This window comes from Oryctolagus cuniculus, chromosome 6 (genome assembly GCF_051225735.1).
Source record: "Oryctolagus cuniculus isolate XC-2025 breed Fujian yellow rabbit chromosome 6, ASM5122573v1, whole genome shotgun sequence".
Lineage (NCBI taxonomy): Eukaryota > Metazoa > Chordata > Mammalia > Lagomorpha > Leporidae > Oryctolagus > Oryctolagus cuniculus.
The window spans coordinates 17,302,105-17,324,784 of NC_142872.1; the positions used below are offsets into that span (position 1 = coordinate 17,302,105).

General features: G+C 47.0%; 1 protein-coding gene across 2 annotated transcripts in view; it reads left to right on the forward strand.

The window, feature by feature from the left end:
* Positions 1 to 22,267, forward strand: part of LMNB1 (lamin B1) — a 52,881-nt gene extending 30,614 nt beyond the window's left edge. For both annotated transcript variants that reach the window (XM_002710176.6, XM_070076069.2), the window contains exons 4-11: positions 855 to 1,025; positions 2,301 to 2,426; positions 7,761 to 7,981; positions 9,017 to 9,242; positions 10,589 to 10,693; positions 14,651 to 14,770; positions 19,250 to 19,360; positions 21,473 to 22,267. In XM_002710176.6, coding sequence (XP_002710222.3) covers positions 855 to 1,025; positions 2,301 to 2,426; positions 7,761 to 7,981; positions 9,017 to 9,242; positions 10,589 to 10,693; positions 14,651 to 14,770; positions 19,250 to 19,360; positions 21,473 to 21,514 — 1,122 coding nt within the window. In that variant the 3' untranslated portion in view covers positions 21,515 to 22,267. The remainder of the gene's footprint in view (positions 1 to 854; positions 1,026 to 2,300; positions 2,427 to 7,760; positions 7,982 to 9,016; positions 9,243 to 10,588; positions 10,694 to 14,650; positions 14,771 to 19,249; positions 19,361 to 21,472) is intronic.
* Positions 22,268 to 22,680: the final 413 nt, after the last annotated feature.

The window sequence follows — 22,680 nt, forward strand, 5'->3', positions numbered from 1 at the left end:
TAGCCAAATAATACTGTTAAAATGCCGTATTGCCACGGGTTTTGTGGCACAGCAGGTTAAACCACCACTTGGGATGCCTGCATGCCCCATTAGAGTGCTTAGGATCAAGTCTCACCTCTGCTTCCAATGCAGCTTCCTGCTAGTATACCTGTGAGGCAGCAGATGATGGTTTCAGACCCTGCGTCCCTGCCGCCCATGCGGGAGACCTGGGTGCACTCCTGCTCCCGGCTTCTCCGGCAGCATGACATGGCACAGACGTTGCAGACATTGATCAGAGAACCAGCAGATGGATGACACCTTCTCCTGCTCTGTTGCTCTGCCTTTCAAATTAAATAAGTAAACATTAGAAAAGAGAAGTCCTTTATCTACAGTGATAACCACTGGAAGAAGTTATCTCAGCTGGTTCCACCTGTTAGTATGTCTAAGCAGATAGTTTTATTACATGTAAACACGCACTTGATTTTATCCTGAGTGGGAGTGGACTTTCCTTGTGGATTTTTTTCTGGTGATGTCCTTAGGATGATCAGCAGGACAACTGAGAACAGCATTTACTACTCAGTGTCGTTTGCTCTTAGCTGCCCGTGACTCCATAGTGCTTCAGTCAGTCTCCGCGGCTGTCCTTGCGTTCAGAGAAATACACAGCGCTGCTCCTGAAAAGCTCCGGTTCCCGGGGCTTGAGAGATTTCTGTCCTCAGTCACATCTCGACCATGTCACCTGACAGTGCAGAGACACGCCGGCCCTGGGATGGACATGGAGGCTTGTGTGTAGAACTGCGGGTGAACCAGGGTCACTTGGCCTGTGCCGGGGTAGCCATGCTAACTAACACGGCTGCATATCTTTTCTTTCTCCCCAGGAGATTAATGAGACCAGGAGGAAGCATGAGACGCGCTTGGTAGAAGTGGACTCCGGGCGTCAGATCGAGTATGAGTACAAGCTGGCTCAAGCCTTGCACGAGATGAGAGAGCAGCATGACGCCCAAGTGAGGCTGTACAAGGAGGAGCTGGAGCAGACCTACCACGCCAAAGTGAGTGCTCCCACAGAGCGCGGCTGGGCCTGCAAGCCAGGCCTTCCCAGGCACCAGGGACATCATTCCCACTGTCTCCATGAATGTAGAAAATGGATTGTCTTTAAAAATGCCATTTTCCACGAAGTAAATGTTATTAGAAGTTTTAGCAGGGTTGTTCCAGTTTTATTGGAGGTGAAGGTTTTTCCTGTTGTCCCATTGGTCGTGTTTTCCTATCGTAGTAGTGAAACCCAGGCCATCTCCTAGGTGCTAGCACTCAGCACGCTGTCCCATACGTCCACTTTGGCTGTACCTGCTCTGGCTCCCAGTTCAAATTGTGCCTACCATACTTGGTCTTTTTATCCAGGGCGAAATGGAAAGTCTCTGACATTTCTTCTTCCATTGCTACTACCCACTTAAAAAATACTATAAATTCTTCCCACTTACAGGGGCAGACCATGCAAAAACCTATAGAACCGCCAAGTAGTATAGCTTTCTTGACAAATGATTTTTGCACCATGTCCTAAGCGTTCTGATTACATTAAAGAGATGTCAGTGACAGACTTAGAAATGATTTTCATGGCATGGCGTGCATGTGTTCATGTTGCTTTGCACCCATTTCGTGAAGCAGTGACTGGCCAGTGAGCGGGAGCGATCATACAAACAGGACCTTCAGTTGCCTAGCACTTGTGCAGTGCTAGCATTGAGCTGAGCAGTGGAGGAGCTAAAGTCAGAATTAATAACAAACCTTAGCCTCAGTGGGAGCCAGAGAGGAGACATTAAAATGTATGCCTGACATGCTTGGGCGCGTGCACACACACAGCTGGGTGGGTTTGGAGGAGTGAGGAATCGTTCTTACCTGGAGAGCTGTCCTCAATTCTGAGGGCAAGAGTTTCTGTCTCATTTCAAGTAAGCCGAGGACCAGTATTTTCTGTCAACTGGAGTTGGTGGATGAGGGATTTATGATGGTGGTTTGTTACTGCAGTGGGAGTACAGTTAGGTTGCTGCTGCTCAGTCTCCTTGTTAGTGTTCTCGTAGACACAAGCATTTACTGGATGAAATATGGAGGCCCAGGCGTGTCCACACTGTTGAAGCTTGTATTTTAGGAAGTGACAGAAAGTCACGCAGGCTTACGGCTGCCTGAACCACGTCAGCAGACTTCACGGTGCTCGTCCTGTGTTGCATCACCGGTTACCAGCAAGGCTCAGGGTTGAAGTGCCTTGACGGGTCCACGTTTCCTCATTTGCCAGTTGTATCTCACTGGTTGAGGCCGACTCTGGTGTGTTGTTCTTTTAGCTTGAGAATGCCAGGCTGTCCTCAGAGATGAATACTTCTTCCGTGAACAGCGCCAGGGAAGAACTCATGGAAAGTCGGATGAGGATCGAGAGCCTTTCGTCTCAGCTTTCTAATCTGCAGAAAGAGGTAAGGAAGCGTGTTCGCCTACGGGGACTGCAAACTAGGCATGAGGCCCTCCACCGCGTAGTCGGCCTGCTTAGTTCCATGTGTCAGTCCTCCCTGTGTGTCACCGTGGTGCGCTTTTCCTGTACTGCGGTTTTCACAGTGCTCTTCCGGACTTGGCTATTTTGCACTGCACTGACAACCCCTGAACAGGTACTGCTACTCCTGATGAATAGATGCCCAGAGAGGAGGCCTTGGCTCTGGAGGAAGCAGCTTGGTTGCTCACTCACTGGGCTTACCTTGGGACGCAGGATTTCTTTTCCTTTCTCTAGGCCCAGCCCTACAGAGTGCTGCTCCCTACTTAGACCTTGCTCATCCCATTTAAAACCAGAGGAAGAAAACTCTAAAGAAGATTCTTTATGCATGGGGAATGCTTTGTTTCTAGATGAATTCTCTGCACTTAAACTATTTAATGGCTAGGATCTTGGGAAATAGCATTAATTTCTATATTTATTGAAAATTTAATGATTAATTCATTCATTGGCATACTTCTGTGATAATGTTTATTTTAGAACTTTATCATTTTCTTTTTAGTAAAGTCTTTCTAATTGTAACTAGACACATTTAGAGCAGGAATTTAGAAAACAGGAGGAGAGGAGTTACATGAAACAGTAATGTAAACAATTAGTCAACTTAGACAGTTTAAAAAAAAATATTTTATTTATTTGAAGCACAGAGTTAGAGAGGAAAGACACACAGAGAGAGGTCTTCCATCCACTGTTTCACTCCCCAAATGACAGCAATGCCTGGAGCTGAGCTGATCTGATGCTGGGAGCCAGGAGCTTCTTCCGGGTCTCCCACATGGTTGCAGGGGCCCAAGGACTTGAGCCATCTTCCTGTGCTTTCCCAGGCCACAGCAGAGAGCTGGATGGGAAGTGGAGGAGCCAGGACTCAAACCAGAGACTATATGGGATGCCAGCGCTGCAGGCCAGGGATTTGATCTACTGAGCCACAGTACCAGCCCAACTTAGACACTTTTACTTTGCTTGCATATGCACTTGATTAGTGCAACAGAAATGTTTGATTTGTTTTAGGTGCGTTTTGTCCTGATAGTATGTTGAAGTTTTCATGCACCCACAGCTGGAAGGACCTGTGTCCCTTCAGTCCAACCACGGACATAGGTGACTTCTGTGACTTGCCCGAGGCTGCTGCAGGCTGATGAATGGGTTTCTCCTGGTTCCCACCTTTCCCCTGTATACCTCAGTCTCTTTGAAGGTTTTCATTTAAGAACTTAACCAGAATCTTTTCCCTGTTGCACTATCTGTTGTGGTCCTTCTGGGCTGCTGTGACAAAATATCATGGACTTGGTCGTTTGTAAACAACAGGCGTTTGTTGTAGTTGAGAGGCTGGGGGTTCCGAGATCAAGGTGCTGCTGAGTGGGGATCTGGAGAGGCCTGTCTCCTGATGGGTAAGCGATGCCTTCTCGTCACGTCCTCCTGTGTGGAAGGTGAATGAGCTCCCCAGGGCCTGCTCTACAAAGGCACTAACCCAGTCATCAGATCCCCTGCTCACTGCCCCGGAGGCCCCACCTCTCAGTATCATAACCTTAGGGGTTAGGAATTTGTTATGATATTTTGGGGATGACACAAATATTCTGCACCTACCGTATCCTAAAAAGTTATTTATTTGCTTCAGAGCCAGAGATACAGAGTGAGAGCTCCCGTCTGCTTGTTCACTCCCCAAAGGCTCCCAACAACTAGGACAAAATAAGGCTGAAGTTGGGAGCCAGTAGCTCAACCCAGGTCTCCGTGTGGAGCGGCAGTGACTGACGCAGGCATGGGCATCTTAACTGCTCGGCGAGTGCCTGCTCCTGTGGCGTGTCTCAGCAGGAACCTCCCATACGAGGCCTCTGTGTTCTTACGCTCACTTGGTGTTTATTACTTGTCTCCATTAGATAAATTGTGTGCTGATTATTGTCTCTTCCTCACTTTGATGTTTGCCTGTGTTTTTGTTTGTTGGTTAATCCATTTGATGATGCTCAGTATAGACATTTTTCTCTTAAGACTAGTCTTCATTTCACAAAGAGGAAACTGGGACTTGTCTCTGGTTACCTCGCAGTAGTCCCTGCAGCTTGGTAGTTCTGTCTTCTGTTTGCCTGTTGGTTTTTGCCCCATTCTGGGAAGTTTTGTTGGGAACCTCAGGTTAGTGGCTTTTAAATGATGTCTGGCAGGGTCTGGGGGATTTCTGGGAACTGACTCCTTAGCAAGTAGGAGAAAAACACCTTTTTTTGCCAGAATAATGGTTTTTCTTTTTCTTTTTTTTTTTTAAAGGGTTATTTTATTTGAAAGACAGAGTTATGGGGAGAGAGAGAAATAGAGAGAGGGAGAGGGAGGAAGAGAGAGATAGAGAGAGAGAGAGAGAGGTCTTCAGCTGGCTGGGTCACTCCCCAGATGGCTGCAACATCCAGGGCTGGGCCAGGCCGGAGCCAGGAGCCAGGAGCCAGGAGCTTCTTCCAGTTCTCCCACGTGGATGCAGGGGCCCAAGGACTTGGGTCATCTTCCCCTTCTCTCCTAGGCATATTAGCAGGGAGCTAGATCAGAAGTAGAGCAGCCAGGACTTGAACTGGGATGCTGGCATCACGGGTGTTGGCTTTACCTGCTTTGCCACAGTGCTAGCCCCTACCAGAATAGTTTTTAATTCGTCTTTGAGAGGGAACTCTTCTTTCCATTTGCTACTGGTAATAGATTTTATGATATAAAATATATTTTGATGAATATTTTTATTAGTTGATCTTACTTTGGTTTTAAAAAACACATCAAAAAGAAAAATGTTATCTCTTTTAATGTCTTCCTGTTCAGTATCTTAATCATGTTTATTGCCAAGTCATGTCAGTTTCATCATGTTGTCTGTTGGGCCATAGAATTTCCTTCTGGTTACATGACGTGCTTGGTGAAGTGCTTCTTCAATTTTACTTATGATTGACAGCCTATAAAATACTGATTATAGAAGAGACATTTAATTAGCACGTAGAGGCGCTGGCGTTGTGGCCCAGTGTATTATGCTGACGCAGGCAACACCAGCGTCCCGTGTTGGAGCTCTAGATCCAGTCCCAGCTGCTTCACTTCCCACCCTGCTTCCTGCTAATGCATCTTGGGGAAGCAGCAGCAGCAGATGGTCCAAGTACTTGGGCCCCTGCACCCACATGGAAGACCTGGATGGAAGATCCCTCTCCCAGGCCTTGTCACTCTGCCTTTCAAATAAATAGAAATCCTTAAAAGAAATAAATAGTATGTAGAAGATAGCAGTATTATACTTTAGAATTAGAGATCTCGTATATTGCTGATAGTATTTCTAGGTTTTTGTGCCCACATTAACTGGCTGGCCAGCACTGGTTCATCTTCTAGGAGAGCCCATGGCCATGGTGCTGAGGCCCCTGTAGCATTTGGTTTTCTAGTGCCCAGCCCCTGGGGACTTTCATCCCAGCCAGACTAGAAAACCAGTGAATTATGTTGTGTACCATGAAAAATAAAATTAAAAGCCTGAGGCCATTAGAAGACAGTTGTAAACTTACAGAGTCAGAGGTGGGATCTGGTTGGATCTCTGCATTTTCCATCTGGGGAAGCCGGTTTAATGAGGACCATTCCCGCTCATCTGTAGGCTCACAGCTCATTACAGCAGGTCTGCAAAGAGGAAACTGGGTGTGGCTTTGCATGCTCTAATCTGTATGTTTAACTGCACAAGTGGAAGTGCAGCTGATTACAGTGGGATTTAAATATTCCTGTCTGAAGTACAGAATGATTCAGAGTAACTTTAAATATTTTTTTTTATACTCAAATTTTGATTATTTTTTCCTCTTCTTAAAGAACTCGGTACCACCAAAGGCAGTCAAAGACTGTGTGGGTTCACATGCTTGGGCTCCCAGGCTGTCTCTGAATCTGGGCTCGTTGGTGTCGCTCATCAGCCCTGCATTAGAGGGCACCCTGACATCCATTCTGTCCTCAGCCTCCCCTGTGTGAAATACGTGTGAAGCGACTGAAGAGGGAGTGCTCTGAATTTACATCACATTTTATTCTCTTACTTCTTTTGTAAAAAAGAACATAGGAAGGGGAGGGATTGATTTCTCGGTGTATGGCAGGGTGTTTGCACATGCAGTTAGATCTTGAGTGGTATCTCAACGGTGTTTATGATATCAGTCTTAAGAGGCATGCCTGCGTCTAATATAGAATGTCAGGTGCTACTCTGTAATTTAATTAATTGGTCGGTTACTTTCCAGATGTTTATTTTGACATGATTTTAGACTAGACAAGTCACAAGAGAGCACAGACAGTTTTCATATAGCCCTTCCTCTGTGTCTCATTTTGTTGGCATCTTGTGTTACTGTGGATGTTTGTCAAAACCAGGGAACTGGCATTCGTACACTGCTATGAGCCAGACTGTAGACTATTTTATTTCACCAATTTTTCTCTTATCTTTGTTTTTTAAGTCGAGGGACTCATGTGATTCGCTCGTCTCCTCTGGTCAGTGACAGTTCTTTGTTTTCAGGACCTTAGTCTTGAGAAGGGTTGGCCAGGGATCTTGTAGACCATCCCCCACTCTGTGTTTGCTTGGTTCTTGTCAAATGATTATACTGGGGTTATGAGTTCTTTTTTTTATTATTTTTTTAATATTTATTTATTTGAAAGGCAGAGACAGAGAAAGAGAGAGAGAGAGAGAGAAAGAGAGTGCGTTTCCATCCACCGATTCGCTCTCCAGATGGCTGCAGTAGCTGAGGCTGGGCCAGTCCAAAGCTTGGAGCCTGGAATTCCATTGGGTCTTCCCATGGTGGCCATGGCCCAGGTACTTCCTAGTACATCCCATGCCTTCCCAGGAGTATTAGCAGGAAGCTGGTTTGGAAGTGGAGCAGCCAGGACTCAAGCTGGCATTCTGGTACTGGATGCAGTATCTCACGTGGTGGCTTGACCCACTGCACCACAACACTGGCCTCTTCCTATTTCTTTTGTGAATGAATTCTGGTATCTTTCTACTCCTTTACTTAGTTTATGCTTTTTACGTTACAGCCTTGTAAAGAAGCCAGATGTGACTTTTTCTACAACTACAGGTTAAAAATTTGATTGAATACAGAAAAGTTGTGTGTACAGTTACAAACCTTGCATTTGGGGAATATTTCTTTTCTTAGTCTTTTATTAGCCAAAATGTTCCCAAGATCTGTGTTGTATATTTTACAGATTTTAGTTCTTGATTTAAAAGTGTCTTGAATTCTGCTGTTTGCCAGTCCAGGAAATGGTTTAAAATAGCTGCCTTGTGCTAATGTGGGAGTGAGTGTTCCTAGAAAGTAAATGTGTTTCTTTGAATATGAAGTCTAGAGCGTGCTTGGAAAGGATTCAAGAGTTGGAGGACTTGCTTGCTAAAGAAAGAGACAACTCCCGTCGCCTGCTGTCTGACAAAGAGCGGGAGATGGCGGAGATACGGGACCAGATGCAGCAGCAGCTGAATGACTACGAACAGCTTCTTGATGTGAAGCTGGCCCTGGACATGGAAATCAGTGCTTACAGGAAGCTGCTGGAAGGTGAAGAGGAGAGGTGAGTGACCGTGGGCACCCTACCTCACATTGCCTTTAGTAAAAGAGCAAAACCCACCCTTTCTATTCAAAGAAAAACCCCAGATTTAAAAAAATTAGCTTAAGCAACCTTATATTTTCTGTCATTTCTTTTAACACCTTTGTAATAGAGACAGTAATAGGTCATATTTATACCTCAGTAATCATCATCTTCATTATTATTATTAAAGATTTTATTACTTATTTTTTGAGAGAGTTATAGACGGAGTAAGGGAGAGACAGAGAGAAAGGTGTTCCATCACTGGTTCACTCCCCAGTGGCCACAGAGGCCGGAGCTGGGCCGATCTGAAGCCAGCAGCCAGGAGCTTTTTCCAGGGTCTCCCAAGTGGGTGCAGGGGCCCAGGCACTTGGGCCATCTTCCATGGCTTTCCCAGGCCATAAGCAGAGAGCTGAATCAGAAGAGGAGCAGCCAGGACTTGAACCAGTGGAGTCTTAGCCTACTATGCCTCCGTCATCATCAGCATCATTATTTTAAATGTCTGACTCTGGAATCTCTGAGGTTTTGAATATATGGTAGAATAATCCATTTGTTGAGACTTTATTTTAAATTTGGGTAGTATATAGTATATATGTCTTTTTAACACTATTCTCAGAAAAAAGTTCAAAAGGGAAAGTGGCTAATTTAGGAGCAGACCCCAACCAGGTTCAGTGTTCCATGCATTGACAATTGACAGGATTGAAAGGTTAGGTGTGAGAGAGAAAAGCACTCAGTGTAGCAGTGGTGATGGTGGGTGGTGGTAGAGGGAGTGAGTCCCCTCCTGCCTGCAGCCTTTGTGTGGTCTGGTTCTGTTTCTGCAGACGAGATTCAAATTACTGCTGTTTTTCAAAACATGATAGTCTAAATACATTTATCTTAGTTAACTTGTACATGGACTCGTTCCACTGCTAGTCCGTTCTGATTTGCTTTAGACATATATGTTCAGGGCATTAATCTCTACTTGCTAAGGTAAGAAGGGCCTGTGTTCCATAAATGAGATGTTTCCTTCTTCCCACGAAGGCTGAAGCTGTCTCCAAGCCCTTCTTCCCGTGTGACCGTGTCACGAGCTTCGTCCAGTCGCAGTGTTCGCACGATGAGAGGGAAGCGGAAGAGGGTGGACGTGGAAGAGTCGGAGGCGAGTAGCAGCGTCAGCATCTCCCATTCCGCCTCGGCCACTGGCAACGTCTGCATCGAAGAGATAGACGTTGATGGGAAATTCATCCGCTTGAAGAATACTTCTGAGCAGGTGAAAAAGTAGATGCACTTGTTTCCCACCGAGATGTGCAGCCAGGTCCATTCATGGGCTGAAGTAAGAACTCAGATAGCAAGTGGAGGGAGGGGCGGTGCCCTTAGTGCTTTAACTGTTCATGCTTGCTCCTTTTGTCGCCTGGCTTGCCCAGGGGTGACTTTGTCTTCTTTGCCCCAGCTAGATCTGTGAGAAAGCTGGAGTGACTGGGTAACGGGGGGCTGTTGTCTCAGTTATGAACTTAGCAGTTTTAGGAGAGGAGGAAACAGGAGGCCAGACCCGGAGGGGATAAAGGAGTCTTTTTTGCCTAATGGTTGAACACATGCTAATGATTTTATTTATACCAAGAGTAGTGTGTTCTCTCTTGAAATAATTTGTCTAAAAGGACACATCAGATGTCCCAGCAGGGAGTCGTGACATTGGGAGCCAGGGTGTCTCAGAGGTCACTGAGGAAGCTCTTCTTCCCTGGCGGGGTGTAGGTCCAGGAAGGGACCGCGAGGAGATCGGAGGAAGGCAGGCCGGAGGGTATGTGGGGGTGCAGTGGGAGGAGCACCACTTCCAGAAGCTTATGTTCAGGGTCTGCCAAAAATGGTTGTGAAAATACTGTTTTTCTCACCGGAGTTACTAAAACCCTGCTATGTGGATGGACAACTAATTTGACTGAGTGAAGGAGCACTGGGAGTGCTGATCCTACAGTGAACAGACTGCGGTCGTGGTCTCTGCTGTCCTTGCTGCATTTCTGCTGATTGTGAGAGGCAGCTGTGTGGAGGGACGCCGTGCCCCAGGGCTCTGGATATGTGTGCGCGCTCGTCCCTGCAGCAGCCTGCACCTTGGGGCTAGGGTTGAAAGGCATCCCCTAGGACTGGCCTGTTGCCTCACTGACCCTTCTTAGAGCCCCTTCGGCCTTTTAAGAGCTGAATGTGGGCAAAAGTGGTACAGATGCAGAAGACAAAGGGCAGATTTTCTTCTCACTGTTTGTAAGCTTCTGTGTTTTGAGTTTTCAAGCACATAGCAGTCAAGTATTAGGTATTGATAATTGTGACAATGACACAGGTTGTGTTGTGAATTTGGAAGAGCAGTCTGATCTAGGAGGAATGTGGCCTCTTTATTTGGTTCACACTCTTTCCCCAGTTTTGTCCTCTTGTAAAAGTAAGTACCGTAGCCACTACCTGCAACACTGCCGAAGCTGCTCATTGCTGAGTGACAGTGTTTACTTTTTATGTAGCAAAACATGCATCACTGGAGTAAAGTTGTCTTATTTTAACAGCCTGTATGGATTTATTTATTCTACTATTTCATAACTAATTATGTGGAAGTAACCTTGCTTTATTCTGTTCTGTGGATAGGATCAACCAATGGGAGGCTGGGAGATGATCAGAAAAATTGGAGACACATCCGTCAGTTACAAATATACCTCAAGATACGTGCTGAAGGCAGGCCAGACTGTTACAGTAAGTGAATTAGTCAATTAATGTGACTACACTGTTGACGAACTGATACGTTACTTAAAAAAATAACCTTTGGTTTAGAAAGAAGCATTTTAGAAATAGTCATTAAGTCTATGGCTGTATCACCCTAAACATGCCTGATTTTGGGCCTGATTAGTACTTAGATGGGAGAAATAGGCATTAAAACTTATCTTTGACATTATTAGGGTGTTAAAAGTGCTATTAAAGATTTCAAGTTTCCAAGTTACTGAGAGTGGTTAGAATTGATCTTTGAACTCTATAAGTCTGTTCCAGTCGATATAAAATATAAAATAGCTGTTTCTTGGCTGATTCTTGTATCCCAGTGTAATTGAGGCAGTAGCACTTGGCACAAAGAACTGTTGGGAAGTTTGTTAGCTCAAACTGCAGTCCTCAGCCTGGGGTGGGTCCAGAATGATCTGAGAAGTGTTTTGGTGTCCTGGTCCCCGCTTCCCCTTTATCCGTCTCTGGGGTTAAGGTAGAGCCTGTATTTTGAACAAAAGTGCTGGAGTGATAGGTACCTTGCAGTGAATCACTGCTTTGAAACATAATTCAGCAAGAGCAACATGCAGTTTTGCTTAGTATCTAAGGCTCTGGTAGAGAAAGATGGATGAGGTGGCGTTCTGACTGTAGTTGGATTTTTGCTTGGCTCTCTTGTGTTCTGAAATACCACCTAAAATTTCTTTAATAACAGGCATTTGGATCGGACCTGCTCACACTTTTTCCTCTGGTTCAGTCCCCAGATTTTTTTTTTTTTTTTTTTAATTTTTTGACAGGTAGAGTGGACAGTGAGAGAGAGAGACAGAGAGAAAGGTCTTCCTTTTGCCGTTGGTTCACCCTCCAATGGCTGCCGCGGCCGGCGCATTGCGCTGATCCGAAGCCAGGAGCCAGGTGCTTCTCCTGGTCTCCCATGCGGTGCAGGGCCCAAGCACCTGGGCCATCCTCCACTGCACTCCCTGGCCACAGCAGAGAGCTGGCCTGGAAGAGGGGCAACCGGGACAGAATCCGGCACCCCGACCGGGACTAGAACCCGGTGTGCCGGCACCGCCAGGCGGAGGATTAGCCTAGTGAGCCACGGCGCTGGCCCCCAGATGTTCTTAATGACCAGGACTGGGCCAGGACAGGCCTGGAGCCAGGAACTTTATTCTGGTCTCCCATGTAGGTAGCAGGGACCCAAGTACTTAGGCCATCTTCAGCTGCTTTTCTTCTCAGACCATTAAGAGGGAGCTGGAATGGAAATGGAGCAGGCAGGACACAAACCAGTGAGGCCCATATGGGATGCCAGGCGACAGCTTTACCCACTGTGCCCCAACATCAGCCCCAGATCTGTTCAGTTTTTGGGAAGTATGTATCATTGAACATATAAAAGATTCCTTTGCTTTTATTTAGTAAGTAGATTCAGCAAATAATAAAATATATTCAACTTTATGGATTTCAAAGAAGTCATTTTCTATCCCTAAAGAATTTAGAGGTGACTATTTGCTGCTTTTATGAATTTTTTTTTTAAGATTTATTTTATTTATTTGAGAGGTAGAGTTATAGACAGAGAGAGGTCTTCTATCCGCTGGTTCTCTCCCTAAATGGCTGCAACAGTCAGAGCTGGGCTGATCTGAAGCTAGGAACTAGGAGCTTCTTACTGGTCTACCACGTGGGTACAGGGACCCATGTACTTGGGCCATCTTCCACTGCCCTCCCAGGCCATTAGCCAGGAACTGGATTGGTAGTGAAGCAGCTGGGACTCAAACTGGTGCCCATATGGGATGCAGGTGGAGGCACAGCCTACCGTGCCATACCGCCGGCCCAGTGAAGTTAACAAGACAATACAAATACATGTTTTAAATATATTCATAATCTTACAGATGATACAGACTTTACTTTAGTAAGATCAGAAGCTCAAGCTGTAGGTTAAGACTTCTTAAAAAATGTGTTCAGAGAGCTTGATGCCACTTTATAGAAAATCAAATGCCAGTTTTGCGATTATGGGTAAAATGGGGATAGATATTTTAACTAAATGACTCTTTCTTTTGAGTAATTATTATAGTGAGAGAAAATTGTTTGCTCCCATTATGTGTCTTTTGGAAGCTGACATTTCAATTCAGAAGATTTAGATTCATGTTCTCTCTCTGTCTCTCTCTTTGCAGTAATGTGGAGCCATTATGCCAATCATCTACTATTCCACTGGTACCCTCTCTCAGGGACTAAATGGATACATTGTGTAGGCCAGTGGGGAACTCGATTATCATATAAAATCCTAGGAAGCAATATTTGCTTCAGGAGGCGCCATTAACTGGGATCAGCTCATTGGAACATGGTAGTGATCAGTGATCTGGCTGTAAAATTGTTCCAGGCAAAAGCCAGGATCACTTTAAAACTCTAGAACTAAAAAAGGGAGCCACATGTGTATTTATATTTTTTCAAGCTACATGTCAGGAAAGTAAAAAAGCTGTGGGATTAGTTTTTTATTTTATTTTTTTATTTTTTGACAGAGTGGACAGTGAGAGAGACAGAGAGAAAGGTCTTCCTTTGCCATTGGTTCACCCTCCAATGGCCGCCGCAGCCAGCGCGCTGCGGCTGGCGCACCACGCTGATCCAATGGTAGGAGCCAGGTGCTTCTCCTGGTCTCCCATGGGGTGCAGGGCCCAAGTACTTGGGTCATCCTCCACTGCACTCCCGGGCCACAGCAGAGGGCTGGCCTGGAAGAGGGGCAACCAGGACAGAATCCGGCGCCCCGACCGGGACTAGAACCCGGTGTGCTGGCGCCGCAAGGTGGAGGATTAGCTAGTGAGCTGCAGCGCCGGCCGGGATCAGTTTTTGAGCTATGTTTTACTTAATCTATCCTGAGTGTCATTTCAACATAATCAGTATCAAAATTTGTAGTTGGATGTTTTACATTTGATTTTTTCTAATTCCTTTAACTTCAGTGTGGATTTGATTCTAATGGCACCTCTGATTGGATTAGCTGCATGCAAGGGCTCAGGGGCACATTGAGTGGGGTCAGGGATGACACAGCTCTAGAATGTGCTTTGTGGGCTTACATTATGTTACTGCTGACATGATTATGACTCTTAACACTAAATTTACCCCAGGATTCCATATAGACTAGTGAAAAGTAGTGCTGGAAATTGGGAAAACGCTGACATTGCACATCATAAAGTCGGCCTTTTCTCTCGGTTTCATTCCAGTAAGTGCTCCTGCCTCTGCATTTGCAATACTGGTGGGCCTGGACTCTCCCAAGTGATCATGTAAAAAGTCAGGGCTCTCTCCTGATCAGGGTGTGTGTTGGCAGGAAGCTGGAGTCAGGAGGTGGAGACGTGTATCACACGCAAGCTCTCTGACATGGGACATACGTGTCTTACCCACTAGGCCAATCGCGTGCCCCTGGGGGCTGTTTGAGTAGCAGTTGTATGTTCCCTGGAATAGTGGTTCTTCATCCATTTCCTGCATTCTTTTTCGAGCTCAGTTCCAGGCATCGGAGTATTGTGCAGTCTGGTTGGAGACAGCAGTTTCTAAGAGTGTTCTAGATAAGCAGCCTGCCGCAGAAGATGTCCTCAGTTCCTGGGGGGTCACAAGGCACATGGAAGGATGGCTCATACAGCCTTGGGCCATCGCATGCTAGTGCTGCTCTTCATAGAGCGAGTAGTCAGCCGCTTACACTCCTCACAACAGCCCTGCCTACTACGGGTTCCATCGGGCCCCATTTTATGCATGATAAACACCAACTTGCTGAGCTCAGCCGGTGTGCAGAGGGGCCAGGATGTGCTTGTGGCCACTGCTTCACTCCAGGAGGCTGTGTGAGTTCCCCTGGGCACGCGTGTAGATGGCGTGGCAGCTCTGAAACTGCATCATAGTTCTCAGACCTTTGGACCTGTGCGTTGCCATCCCGTTGCTGTCCTTGTGTGAGGGAGCTGGGCCCAGGGTGTACTGACATCTTCTCTCTTTCAGATTTGGGCTGCAAATGCTGGTGTCACAGCCAGTCCTCCCACTGACCTCATCTGGAAGAATCAGAACTCTTGGGGCACTGGTGAAGATGTGAAGGTTATATTGAAAAATTCTCAGGGAGAGGTAAGGCCGTTTCTCAGTACCACTGCGATGTCCGCTTCTTTTTGGAGCTCAAGTTGAAATGCGAAGCAGCGTTGCTTCAGTCAGACTGAACTGAAGCTGAGTTCAAAAGTTGGGGACAAGGAGGGGTGTGTTGAGCCCTGGTCCTTAGCACAGGCTCAAGCCAGACTGTTGGAGTTTGGCTTCTGTCTCCACTCCATACTGGCTTTGGATTTGGCACAAATCATTTCACCTCGCTCTGTTTCCTCATTTACAAATGAATGTTAATGAGATAATAAAAGTGTGACATAGTAACATGAAAGAGACAGTAGAAAGATGCTTGCCCCGGTACCTGGCACAGTGCATGTATCTGGCCATGTGTTTGGTGTGTTTTCAACATGGCAGTCTCAGAATTCTTGTCCGAGAACCTGGCTTCTCAAAACTGCCCCCGACCCAGCACGCGCGCACACACACACACACACACACACACACCCATTAGAAATACAACTTCCCGAGGAAGCAGCTCAAGCTGGCTGTGAACCATGGCTCCATCCTGCGTTTGCCTAGCTGATCGCCTGCTCGGCTGGCACAGGGTGGACCTGTTGAGCTCAAGTGGTTTTCCTCGTTGCTGTGGCTGCAGGCACATTGACGGGGGAAGGTGCCTCTCCTTTTCCTCCTGTTCTGAGGCTGCTGCTTCTTGCCTGTGTGTCTCTACAAGGGCTCTGAGTTGGTTTGCCAAGAAGCCTTAGTCCCCCCTCCGGGTGTGACCTTCGCCCAGCCTGAGGGCTGGCAGCCTCTGCTGCTTGGCACCCTGTGACTTGACCAGGGTGCCCCTCGGCCTGAGTGACGCTGGCTGGCAGGCCTGGCGGGAGCCGGCGTGTTTGGAGAGCAGACTTGCTCACTCACTGTTAGAAACTGAGCATCTGCTTGGTGCCAGCTGCTCTGTGCTGGGAAGAGCAGGAAAGAAGCCACTTCGGTTTCTGGTATCATGGAGCTTACATCTAGAGAAAGTTGGAAGAGCCAGCAAGTAAGGGCAATGACAAAGGAATTTCTAGTAAGTACAAAAAAGAGACAAACTGTGGTGTGATACAGAGTCACCAAGATCTGGTGGAGATAGGGTAGTCAAGGAGGTCGGCCTGGAGGAGGTGACACCTGCAGATGAACCTGAAACTAGAGAAGGAGCCAACCATCGAGAGAAGAAAACAAGTATTCTGTTCCCCAGTAGGGTACAGCAGATGGAAAGATCTGAGGCAGGAGGCGGAGTTCTGTGTTCTGCAGGGAAGAAGCCAGTATGTCTGAGATTAGAGACCGAGAGGGGAGCAAGATGGGTCAGCAGTGGGGGAGTGTGTAGGCTCTGGTGAGAAGGGCAGCTCTTACCCTGAGGGCACGTGGGCAGCCACTGGAGGAGGGTGGAGAAAGGAGCTGTGGGGTTGTGTGGGTTACAAGAGCCGTAACTGGCAGAGGAAAGCCGGCACGACAGGAACTTGTGGTTCTCTGGGCAGGAGAGGAGGAAACCAACTGGAGACTTGCTGTGGAGGCAGACTGCTGGAGTTATGCACTGATGGAGTTAATTGTGAGGCATGAGAGAGAAACATGAGTTCATTTGCTTGGGTAGCTGGAGGGTACCAGTGCTGTTGACTGAGGAAGCCGGAGAAGGCAGAGAGACAGACAGAAGCAAAGATCTTCCATCTGCTGGCTCACTCCCCAGATGCCTTCAACAGCTGGGGCTGGGCGAGGCTGCATCTGTGAACTGGGATCTCCCCCCGGGTCACAGGCACCACTGCCTCAGTGTGCATTGGCAGGAAGCTGAATAGGAAGTAGAGCCAGGACTCAGACCTAGGCATTGGGATAGGAGATGCAGGCATCCCATGTGGTGTCTTAACCTTGCACCAAACATCTGTCCCCAGCCATATTGTTTGAGGTGCCAGTTAGGAATTCACGTGAGGCTGTCTTGTTGGGATGTTGACTGCAGGCCTGGGCTAGAGCTGTTTGGAGTCCTTGTCACATCAGTTGTATTGAAAGCTGGGTATATTAAAGCCAGGGGACAGGCTGACCAGAATCAGTGAAGAGGAGGAGCCAGAATTGAGCCCTTGAAGATGCTGACATCAGGAATAAGTTACAGCAGAGAGTGTGAAGGTGCAGCTGGCGAGGTGGGTGGAAGACCGGTTGTGGTGCGAGGGAAGCACCTGTGCGGGAGGGAGTATTCCCGGTCAGGCAGTGTCCTCCAGGGGCTCCCTCTGCACAGCGCCAGGGGCAGGCCGCTTCTGGTGCAGTGCTTGCCAACTGTCCTCGCCTTCAGTCGCTGCAGGGGCGTCCTGAGGGCAGGGCCCGCTTCCTGCTCGCCCCAGGAGTCACTGGATGCTTCGTCTCTTCCCATAGGACTGTTCCCAGAGGGGACGTGATTAGCAGCTTTCCTTATGGGAGTGGGAGGCATTTGTCCAAGAACTCCAGTTCCTGGCCGGCTTTCCACCCACCCCGTAAGCATCTCGGCTGGGATTGCTCTCCGGGAGGGAGTCACTGGCTGCCCAGATGGAAGGAGGCCCAGCAGCTGGGGTTCCAGTGCAGATGGGCTCTCCGGCGAGGTGCCGGGCCTCCCTCCTGTTTGTGCAGGGGCTGTTGCTCCCCTCCTGCCTTAGGCCTTGACTGTTGTGAGGTGCTGCCATCAGGTGCCCAGGCGGGCACTTCCTGGGGCCATCTGGAATTGGTAGAGTGTGCTATGGGTGGCGACTTGCCCCATTTGAAAAGCCCTCTATCCCATCCGACAGGTAGACATCCCTGCAGCTTGTGTGTATGTGAATGGTGCTTGGGTGTATAGACATGTGGTGTGCACTCTGTGTAAACCCTCAGTGCTCCGTCTCATCTTCATTGGTAGCGTTGCTGATTTCTGTGGTGTCGATACGTGCTGTGTGCCCTGGAACTGGACTTGGAGATGGGCACGGGGTACTTGACAAGGGCTGGGTCCGTTGCTGGGAGGATTCTTTTGAGTGACAATGTTTTTTTCTGTTAGCATACCAATTTCCTGAATCTAAGCCTTTCACAACGTTCTGGTTCTAGATTGTGACTTGTTTTATTATTCTCCTGTCCAGATTTTCAGACATTGTTGAGCATATTCATTTTCAATTCTGGCTTTCTACATTAGATTAATTGGTTTTTAAATGTTTTCAAGTGAACATGCTTAAACGCAATCTCACATTGAAAGTAGTTATGTTGAAGTTACTCTCGATGGACTTCAGTTGGGCTGCCGTTTGCTCACATCTCACTGAAATCAGGAGCCTGCGGGCCTGGTTACGTGGGACGCGTGCTGCGAGCGGCTGGCAAGTGTGCACTCAGGAAGAGGTTTTCCTGGCCTTTCCCTCGTGTCCAGATGAGAGCAGCAGAGCCGGCTGCTGGCTGCTTTCTCTTCCGTTGTTGCCACCTCGACTTGACTCCTGAGTGCAGAGTTTGTGAGGAGTGACAAGCTTGTTGGTTAAAACAGGTGGCCATTTGTGAAGGGCGCTTGCGTTGTAAAGAGAAGCCAGTGTCTCAGAACTGAGGTCACTGACCAGCTGAGAGACTCGCATGGCCGTCGTCCCTGGTCCAGCACAGGAACCAGCACCCCCACAGAACTCCTGCCAGGGCGTCACCCGGGACAGACACCACACACACAAGGCTGCTTCTCTGCCTCTTGCTTCGGAATTTCACCCCCTGCTCTGGGTTAAGTTGCAAATAAGTTTCTCCTGTGGCGATTTTCGTGTCTCCTCTGTGGAGCTACCTTTCTCGAGTGGCCCTAGGGCAGGGTGCTCCGCGGGACACAGGCATTTTCTTGCTGTGGGATGAGCAGGTTGGCCTGGGGCTTAACAGGCAGCAGCCTTGTGCCAAGTCAGCGTTCTCGCAGGAACGTAATCGGTACCTGAGCCTTTTAGCCGAGGACGGGGGCGCTTCTGCGGCCGCTCGTGAGTGAAAGCAGATCGCTTCCGTGCAGAGCTCGCTGGACCCTCAGTAGGATGCTGTTGGCAACCGCTCTCCCCTGTCTGGGCCCATTTCCTTCCAGAGGAGCCAGCTGCTGATGGGATGGAAGGAACTGGTCCTCCCGCCTCACTCCTCAGGTGCTGCAGGGGCTGCCGTGGCTCCTGAGACACAGCAGCTAGCCTCCGGCTTCGTTTTATTCAGCATTTATTTTAGCACCTTTGCTTTGCCAGGAGCCAGGATCTTTAAGCTGAATTCATGTTGAGTTTCATAAAGAATTTCGGGTGCCAAATCATTTGCACAACTCGTAGCAACAGAACAAGATAAAAGCAGTGGAAACTTCTCAGCAGGTATTTCAAGTTGGATCCCAGCAGCTCCCCTGCAGGGAATACTGAGGTCTGAGACTGCTACTAATTACGTAAAAATTCCTGTTCAGTAGGGACTGAAGGGATGGCTCTTTAAAATCATCTCTGATGCAGGAATACTGTTCTTTAGCAAGGGAGAGTCCCTCTTCCCTGCAGCCTTTGTGGGTAACATTAAACTTACTTTTGGTTTTAGGAGGTTGCTCAGAGAAGTACAGTCTTTAAAACAACCCTCCCGGAAGAGGAGGAGGAGGAGGAGGAGGAGGCAGCGGGCCTGGTGACCGAGGAGGAGCTTTTCCACCAGCAGGTATTGCTTTTTTGGAACACTGTGAAGTTTAACAAAATTACACAAAAGCCAATTGTTTGACACACACACACCCGTTTCTTGATGAAGCAGAGCAGTGGTGATCCATTAGCTGGGGTTTTTGTGTTTCCCAAAGAGATAGTCTTGGTGCACAGAAGGGTACAGGAGGTAGCTCCTTTCTTAAAGGATTTTTTTTTCTTTTGTTAAATTTTAATGTTCTTTTCTTTTCTAATATACACAGTATGTTATGGTAGGACAAGCATAGCACTTAAAAATTAGTATATATGGGGCCGGCGCCGTGGCTCACTAGGCTAATCCTCCGCCTAGCGGCGCCGGCACACCGGGTTCTAGTCCCGGTCGGGGCGCCGGATTCTGTCCCGGTTGCCCCTCTTCCAGGCCAGCCCTCTGCTGTGGCCAGGGAGTGCAGTGGAGGATGGCCCAGGTGCTTGGGCCCTGCACCCCATGGGAGACCAGGAAAAGCACCTGGCTCCTGGCTCCTGCCATCGGATCAGCGCGGTGCGCCGGCTGCAGCGCGCTGGCCGCGGCGGCCATTGGAGGGTGAACCAACGGCAAAGGAAGACCTTTCTCTCTGTCTCTCTCTCTCTCTGTCTCTCTCTCTCTCACTGTCCACTCTGCCTGTAAAAAAAAAAAAAAAAAAAATTAGTATATATGAATCATTTTTCATGTCCTGAAACTTACCTACCTACTTATAGGGTTCTGTGATTGAAAAGTTTAGATGACTAAATTAGAATGAGCCATGTGCATATGTACTAAAAAAATCTCATAATATTCAATTGCAATATGCAAGAAAATTCTTGCTGTATAAGTTCTGATCATTATCTAATTGCAAGATAGATTTTAGCTGATGGTTGGACTTTTAAGAGCCCTTGAAATAAAGAAACTCCAGATTTGGTTTCAATTAATTACATTGCAATTATTAATAACTAGTGAGTCTTCAGTAGGTTATATTCTCAAGTCAGCCTCTTGGAGTCTGATCATTAATCAAAGTTTATCTACCCTTAGCCTAAAAAGACTTGGTCTTCATGCCTCTAGATTTGTTATCTGAGTTTGCTTTGTTTCATTAACCCCAGTCCTACTTTAAATAAACTTTATTTTACATGTATAGCCCCAGAGTTGGGAACTGCTTGAAGTGGATGATGTGAAGTCGCATGAGTTTATTTATTTATTTATTTTTAACCCGGATGCCTTCTTACATGTTTTAGAGGAATATGTAGGAGTGGCTACTCTATGGTTGGGTTTAAGAAGCAAACACAAGATCTGGTCCCAGCCCTTAGTGGCTAGATACGTAACAGAATCAGATGGAGTGATCTGAAGGTGCCAGGCATCAGGTGCTGAGCCAACTGCAGCTGGAGGTCCTCTGGGCTACCGTGGTAGTTGAGAAGAACTGTGGGGAAGGAACGATGCTTGTCCCATACTTTGCAGGACGAAAAATTATTTGGGTGTTAGAGAGACGCAGATAATGTGTTCTGAGGGTGTTTGGATTATCTGTTACTACAGTAACAGACTACCCCAACATTAAAAAATTTTAAACAATGATTTCTTACTTTCCAAGGGTCTGTGGTTTGAGTGGGCTCGGCGGGGTGGCTCTTCTGCTCTGCTTGGTGAAGACTGCAGTCAGCCGTGCAGTTAACATTCTGCTGGGAGCTTGAGTGGAGATGGAATTCTTTCATACCTCTTTCCATGTGGCTTCTCATGAACCAGTGGGTTAGTCTTTGCCTCCTTGTAACATGGCAAGTTGCCTAAGAGGATGAAAAGGGAGAGAGAGAGAGAGAGAGAGAGAGAGAGAACTTCAGTCTGCTGGTTCAATCCCCAAGGGCTGCAATGGCCTGGACTGGGCTAGACCAAAGACAGGAGCCCAGAATGCCATCTAGGTCTCCACTTGGGTGGTAGGGGCCCAAGCACTTGGCCCATCTTCAAGCTGCCTTCCCAGGTACATTAGCAGGGAGCTGAATTGGAAGCAGAGCAGCTGGGACTTAAACCTGTACTCTGATAAGGAATGCCAGCATTGTAAGCAGTGGCTTAACCCACTGTGCCATGGTCCTGGCCCTTGATCCGTTTTCTTAGCAGTTATTTTTCCTTTTGTTTTTTCTTCAGGGAACCCCAAGAGCATCCAACAGAAGCTGTGCAATTATGTAAACCTCTCAAATCCTGTCTTCCTCAAGATAAAGAAGAGTGGTAACCCTTACCTGTATACAGTGCAGAGCCTTCTCCGAAGCACAGAATATTTTTATATTTCCTTTATGTGAATTTTTAAGCTGCGAATCTGATGGCCTTAATTTTCTTTTGACACTGAACGTTTTGTAAAGGAAGTCATATCCATACACTTTGTTGCAAGATGTGAATTATTGACACTGAACTAACTGTGTACTGTCTGGAAAGGGTCCCTCAACTTTTTTGGCATTTTTTTTTTTGTATTTTTTTAAGTTCTTATGAGAAGGGGAGGGGAGGGTAAATAAACCACTGTGTGTCTGGGTGTAATCTGAAGATTGCTCCATCTAGATTAGCAATCTGCTCTTGATTATCCTCTGCTATATATAACGGTGCTGTGAGGGAGGGGAAAGCATTTTTTCAATATATTGAAACTTTTATACTGAATTTTTTTGTAATAAGCAATCAAGGCTACAAATTTTTTTTAAAATAGAAAAGAGAAACTCTGTAAGAAGGCAATATTAATCTAATCATCATGTGAGCCCTCTGGATGAAGGATTCCACAACCTTTGTTTTATGGTTACTTCTAGATTCTTAATTCATGCGGGGGGAAGGGAGGCAGGGGAGGGGCGGGGAAGGGTTTCTCTATTAAAAGCGCATTAGCTGTGTTTTTTAAGATAGTGTAACATGCTTAAATTTCTTATGTGACATTAACAAATAAAAAAGCTGTTTTAATATTAATCTACTGTCTTTTTTTAACCCTCTCAAAACAGATCTTGCTTTTTGTAAAAAGTAATCTGACTTGTTTGAACTAGATGTTTCCTTAAGGTTTTGGCAGTTGGTAAACCCACAACTAAGTTGTTGTGAGGGGGTCTCCCCTGTCCTCGTCAGCGTTCTCTTGTGATCACGATTGGCAGTAATAGCGGGAATAAGAAAGCAGTACCACTTACTGTTCTGAGAGGGACATCCTGCTCAGTGCTTGAGTATTTATTTATTTTTTTAACCTTATTAACAATAAGGCTTTCAGGTCTTTAGGAAAACTGAAAGGGGCAGCGGGAGAAGACAAGGAGGAAGAAAATGAAGAGAATACTTCAGAGCCCTTTTATTTTCATTTAGAATAGGGAGAAAGGAAGCCACTAAAAGCTACCCTCGAG